Source organism: Amblyomma mixtum, chromosome 9, assembly GCF_055824585.1.
Source record: "Amblyomma mixtum isolate Tamu chromosome 9, ASM5582458v1, whole genome shotgun sequence".
Lineage (NCBI taxonomy): Eukaryota > Metazoa > Arthropoda > Arachnida > Ixodida > Ixodidae > Amblyomma > Amblyomma mixtum.
The window spans coordinates 100,537,620-100,544,017 of NC_143020.1; the positions used below are offsets into that span (position 1 = coordinate 100,537,620).

General features: G+C 46.5%; 1 protein-coding gene across 1 annotated transcript; it reads left to right on the forward strand.

Annotated features, from left to right (window-relative positions):
• The first annotated feature begins 1,250 nt into the window (after positions 1-1,250).
• On the forward strand, positions 1,251-3,679 carry LOC149330355 (uncharacterized). The gene is made up of 3 exons (XM_089559820.1): positions 1,251-1,388; positions 2,203-2,425; positions 3,579-3,679. Exons 1-3 carry the CDS (start codon positions 1,386-1,388, stop codon positions 3,581-3,583), a joined length of 231 nt encoding a protein of 76 aa, XP_089415946.1. The 5' UTR covers positions 1,251-1,385; the 3' UTR covers positions 3,584-3,679.
• The last annotated feature ends 2,719 nt before the right edge of the window (positions 3,680-6,398 follow it).

Below are 6,398 nucleotides of genomic sequence, written 5' to 3' on the forward strand. Positions count from 1 at the left end.
TAAAGAATGTCCAATGATAGATCTTTACGTATCAGAGTATATTATGACTTTCGACAGAGTGTGCAAGTGGACGCTGAGCTATCGTTCCCACTTTACCACAGTTCACGCGGACTGCTTACGTGAGCCGAAGTGCTTCAAAATGCTAATTGTCTAAATGTCGCAATGCTGCCTTCATAGAAAGCTTTGCGCAGTTTCCAAGTATCTTTACCCAATTATTTTTGTTCAAGCTCTCAATGGAACCGCCCTTAACAAGCTTACTCGTAAACTCTGACAGGTCTAAGCTCTGTGCGACAGTGATAGGCGGAATTCTTTAATAGAATAATTTCTCATTACTTTGCTGTCTTCTTCACCAGAAGGGACTGTACCACACTCCCCCGCTTACCTCCTCGAGAGCGCCGACTACCTCGTCCAAGTGTGGCTTATTAACACACGCAGTAAATCCCCGTGAGCGACCAATCTCTCTCCCGCGCACCCTCTCTGGCTTAATCCTCCTTGGTGAACACCTTTTATGGGTAGCGGGGGAACGGTGGAGGTTTTGTGTTAGACAGTTTGACTATGGCATGGAAGCCGTGTCATCATCATAATCAGCCTGACTACGCCCACTACAGGGCAAAGGCCTCTCCCATGTCTCTCCAATTAACCCTGTCCTTTGCCAGCTGCGGCCACCGTATCGCCGCAAACTCCCTAATCCCATCCGCCCACCTAACTTTCTGCCGCCCCTGCTACGTTTGACTTCTCTGCCGTGTACGTTAGAGTAGGTCCCATATGCAACCATGGTGGCAGACAAAAAATGCAGGGAAAAGGCTTGAAGGGAAAAGGAGTTGTTGTTTCCTTAGTGACATCTTACGCATCTTGGCTTAAGCCTCACCGATGACATAACCAGCCATGATCCTCGTTAAGTCTCCCTGTTTGCATACAGCTCTCGCGGCTCCGCCCTTACCCCCGCTTTCTGAAAAGCCGCCTGTCCGCACTCTCTCAAGAGTCGTGTTATTACATCACAGCAAGGGCAGGCGTAAGCCCGGTGGCGTCAGCTATGAAAGTGCTACACCCGTTCATTACGAAACAGCGGCTTCCTCGGACCTCGATGAGCGAGTGAGCGTGACCCCGTGACACCGTGGAAGCTCTTCCGAGTGCAGTTCTCCAAGAGTTTTTTTTTTTTTTCGCTGTCACTTTTTTCCTAATTGCGCGGTCAGCCTGAACGCTCGTATAAGCTGGAGAGACGGAGCAGCGTCTCTCTCAGAAGGCGTCGTCGGTATATAAGGACAACCACCTCACCAGCCAAGGCATCGACAGGTTTCCAGCGCTTCCGCATCTTACGTGCTTTCCCCAAGAGCTTAGCTTGAAGCTTCCTTCTGCAAGGAAATACAAGCCGGAACTAAGCAATAATGGTAAGTGCAATCTGATAGCAATATTTATAGATAAGGAGATAATTGTAGCCTGTAATGAACGGAGGCTGGAGGAACATTCCTTAAGAACGCATATTAACGCAAGGACATAGACAGCGTAACCAACGGAAGGAAAGAAACAAGCACTTGGGAAGATTAGGTAGTTAAATAGGCGATAAGACGTAATAAGGGTCTTTCCGCCCTTCGTTGACAAATCTGACACTATACGGTCGAATATTTCCTTTGCTGGATTGGAAAACTTTTGTGATCGGCTTGAGTGAGAATTGGATTAGTTGATCTTGCCAAGTGGCCGTCAGTGGTGCCTGGCGACGACCTCTTGGGCTCTTGTCACGGCCTCACATGTTACGCCACTCGGAATTTGGGGATGATGGAATTATATCAGATGATTATGTAAATATTTCCCTTAAAATTTCTTTTTTCTGGGGGGACAATCGTCGTTTTAGCTGAAGGAAAAAACAACACGTTCACTGTAGGGCTCAGGGAGCTGGGGTAATTGTGACTGATGAGAAGGCCGGGAGCGGTGTTTTCTGGATCATCAATAGCCCTGAGTGCATGTACTTGAACAAAATAAATCAGCGGTGAAGAGGGGTCATGGAAGTAGTACCGGAACTTCACAACTATCGGCAGCAGTATAACTTAACCTTGCCACCGCTGGAGTAGTAGTTGGCTCAGATGATCTCAAATGAAGGACGATAATTTCGGAGCGTTCGGGAGATGGTCGCTGAAATTTCAATCCAACCCTAAATGCCTTGGACCTTCGAGGGTACCCGCATGGCGCACTGTCTCCTCACCGCAGAAGTCCCTGGTCCTGGCATTCACCGTCCTGGCCTCGTGCTTCGCCGTGCTGGTGAAGGGCGGAGCCGTGGCGCCTGTCGTGGCCGCACCGGTTGCCGCTGCACCCGTGGTCGCCGCTGCTCCATTGTTGGCGCCCACGGCTGTCTCGTACCAGTACCACCACAAAGTTCACCATCCGGTGGTCGCTGCCTTCCCGTATGTGGCCCCGCTGCCCTACGTCGCTGGTGAGTGCTTACGCTGATGCATACTCTACCGCTCTCTCGAGCACGCGGTTCGATCCCGGCAGCGGCGAGAGCGTATCGATGGAAGGCACCCTTGTACTGTGCGATGTTGGTTGAAATTAATCCATAGCTCTTCACTACAGCGTCTCCCATAGCCCATGTGGCTTTAGGATGTTAAACCTCATATCATCATCATCATCATCATCTTCAGCCTGACTACACCCACTGCAGGGCAAAGGCCTCTCCCTTGTCTTTACAATTAACCCTGTCCTTTGCCAGTTGCAGCCCCTGTATCCCCGCAAACTTCCTAATCTCATCCGCCCACCTAACTTTCTGCCGTCCCCTGCTACGTTTGCCTTCTCTTGGAATCCACTCCGTCACACTTAAGGACCAGAGGTTATCTAGCCTTCGCATTACATGCCCTGCCCAGGCCCATTTCTTCCTCTTGATTTCAACTAGTATGTCATTAGCCCGCGTTTGTTCCCTCACCCACTCCGCCCTCTTCCGATCTCTTAATGTTACATCTATCCTTTTCCTTTCCATAGCTCGCTTCATTGTCCTTAACTTAAGCTGAACCCTCTTTGTTAGCCTCCACGTTTCTGAACCATAGGTGAGTACCGGTAAGATACAGCTGTTGTATACCTTTCTCTTGAGGGATATTGGTAAACTACCATTCACGATCTGAGAGAACCTGCCATATGCGCTCCACCCCCTTCTTACACCCCATATACCATAAACCTCATACATCCCATAGACCTCATATACCATACCGTAAATATACTTCACCAATCAGATTACAATATGCCTATCGCTGCCATTTTAGGACTTTGCTCGGGATTCCTGAGTAGTGGTTAGCGACATGATGGCAACTGCTAAATGACTTGTGCTTGCCGCTACCAGAAATATAATTGATTGCACTGGCTTTTGAATAGAAATGTATGCACACCATTCTAACAGATGCAGAGTAAATTGTGTTGTGCACTATGGCTCCTCTGGGGCTCACCCTAGACTGACAATCTTGAACGACGATGTATTTAGATGAACGATGTGGTCGCGCGAGCCCATGGCTCTATTGATTGTTTTACAATCTTTTTTTTTTATTTGGAACAGTGCATGTATTAAAGTAGCTTTATTGCTTTTGTTTCTTTTTGTACAGGGTAAGACCAACTGGGAAGACAGAAGGCCTGACTCACTCATTGTCCTCTGCGCACAGACGAAGAATGGGGTACCAATAAACTACCGGTGTAATGTGTGATACGGCTGGCTCGCAGAGTGGTCACTTGGCTCTGATGACGGCGGCGCTGGCTGAAGTGAATGCTGGCGCCGCTGTCAAGGCGTCGACTTGTAGCGTGTCTATGCTTGACGCCCTTTAACCTCTTCACTACCGGCCTAAGAAGGAGGTAGAAAAACTAGCATCCTTTTCATAGTTTTAGTAGAGGCCTGCTGAATACAAAATAATTATTAATTCTGCAGAAATTTTATTATTTTGAAGTAGAAAAAACGGCGGCCCAAAATGTGGACATAAATTTCGAACACAGTGAGATCGCGTCCACAAATGTAGTCATTAGTTTCAAACGCCATAGAACGGAGGGAACAGTTTAGCAGTCATGCTTTAAAGCAGGTATGTTTTTAGGAGATAACAATGTCATATACATTGTTATATACTTATATACTATATACTATACTATATATACTATATACTATACTTATATACTATATACACTGTCATATACTAAAAACATTCCTTCTTTAAAGCATGACTGCTAAACTGTTTCGTCCGTCCTATGGCGTCTTTGCCAAAAGTGTACAGCCCAAGGGGTCTGCTTCTGAGCCCTACAGCGCGGCTACTCTTGCATAATCAGGGACCCTAATCTCACAAAGGCGGGAGGAACTTAAGTCCCCAACCCTGCCAAGCTTAGAACAATCAGGTATGCTTAAGAGCCCCACTACAAGGCTTGAAAGCAAACCCCTTGGGCTGTATATTTTTAACAAAGACTGTACAACAATAAACAATGTTAGAAAACACCCTTCGGTCACCGCGTGCAGCTCGGGAATGAATCCGCCACCTTATATATTTTTTTAAGGCAGTGCTTTAGTTGACAGGATTCGGCACCTCTAAGACAGCAGATCAACTATGACCTGCTGTTCCAGCTGCGCGATATACTAATTCTGATTAATGACTCGCTTAACCGCACGGTGGTACTAAATTATTGTCCACAAATGATTGCTGGTAGCGAACAGGTTAATAGCTCTGTTGTCCGCTGAAATACCCGTTTCAGCCCGCTGAGGCACGAAACAACCACCCGCTGAAGCACAGCCGGGATGAAATGTTCAGCGCTGTCAATATTCTTTATTAATCTTTCTTTTGTCAAGCTTTTGAGGAGTAGTGATTTAAGCCATGGTGAACTAACAGGACTGCTACTGAAAAAACTAAGGAGGCGCGATCTTTTCTTTATCGTACCACATCTGGTCTATGCAGACCCGTGTGCTGTTCTTATGTTGCATTAACCACATAAGAGGCAAACTCGACCAAAGTGTTACGGTGTGTTAATTCGCAGATGACTGCCTAATGATCTCTTTACACGTCCTTAGGCGCATACTGCTACGGGGTGCAACCTTAAAAAACCTGCAGTAATTGGCGAGCAAAAGGAGAAATTAAAATATCTGAAGACCAGAGTTTCAACAAGAATAACTACGGAAATTAAAATCGCTTTCACTTCAGAATATGAGCTAGGTGCTAATCTTGCATTACAAACCAGTCGCTTCAAGCACATTGGGATAGCCGTATCACACGACTTGAAATGAAAATGCGCGTAGGTATGCAATGCTCTATCAGTTGTTGCTCTCAAAATGGAAAGAGCTGAAACGGATCTGAGCGAACGGAAATCTCTCTGTAGCTTTGTTATTTATAATGCCTTGCCTTGTTGGCACGTGCTGGCGAAAAAGTTTATGTAGGATAACGATCGCCATTCGCTTGTCGGCATCAAAGTGAGCCTGCTATTGCCACTTGTGAACTCCGAAGTTTCTATAGTAGGATACAACTTAAAAAAAAAACAGCAGTTGGTGACCCTGTGCCAAGGCACGCGGCATACTGCATTACTCCGTTAGCCAAAGAAAACTAAATAAAATCAGCTTTTTAATGTTTGACTCCGTTAAGCAGTCCAGTTATCAAAATTCTATGGCTTATAACTTTAGCGCACTTCTTCAGGAGGTCTAACCGGCTCACCGAGTTCGTGTGATGCTTGACCTTGAAGGTCACCTTAGAAAAACCTAGCACAGCAGCAGCCCATGCACAAATAAAATAAATATTGCCGCGACTAGGATTCGAACCCGCGGCGGCACGAACAAATCAGCTTCGCTGCCCACTGCACGAGAGCACTATGCTATCGCCGTAGCTTTTTTTTTCTTTATTGCATGGAAGAACTTCCGTAAAAAGGGGGAAAACTTCAATCAAACTGGTTCGCGGCTCAAGTTACCGGGCTGCTTAATACGAGCCCGCCATAGCCCTAACTCAACACTGCATCCCCATCAAAACATCAAAATTCAGGGAGGCACACACATGCATCTAGACACGGAAGCCAGCTTGGAGGTTCTTCGCGTGCAGCATATACACTCCTCACCAAATCACACTGTTCACGAAACACAGATTTGGACGGTCTTGGTGGCTCGGCATGTCTGTCCATCATACGGCTTTTCTAAAGACTGAATAGTCCCATCAACACAAACAGATCATAAGGCACAACAGAGGTTTTGCCGACAGGCAGAAATCTAATAGCGTATGTTGTAATTTCAATGTCCTTCTTAAGAGTTCGTTGTAGTATGTCCCAAAAGAACATAGCATCACGGCACAGGATGAACCAATGATCAATTACCTCAGGCACGTGACACAGACGGCAATTCACATTCCAGGGTACAAACATCTCCTTGTCATTAAGAAATGTCTTGACGGGCAGCGTCGTTGTGTGTAGTTTGAAAA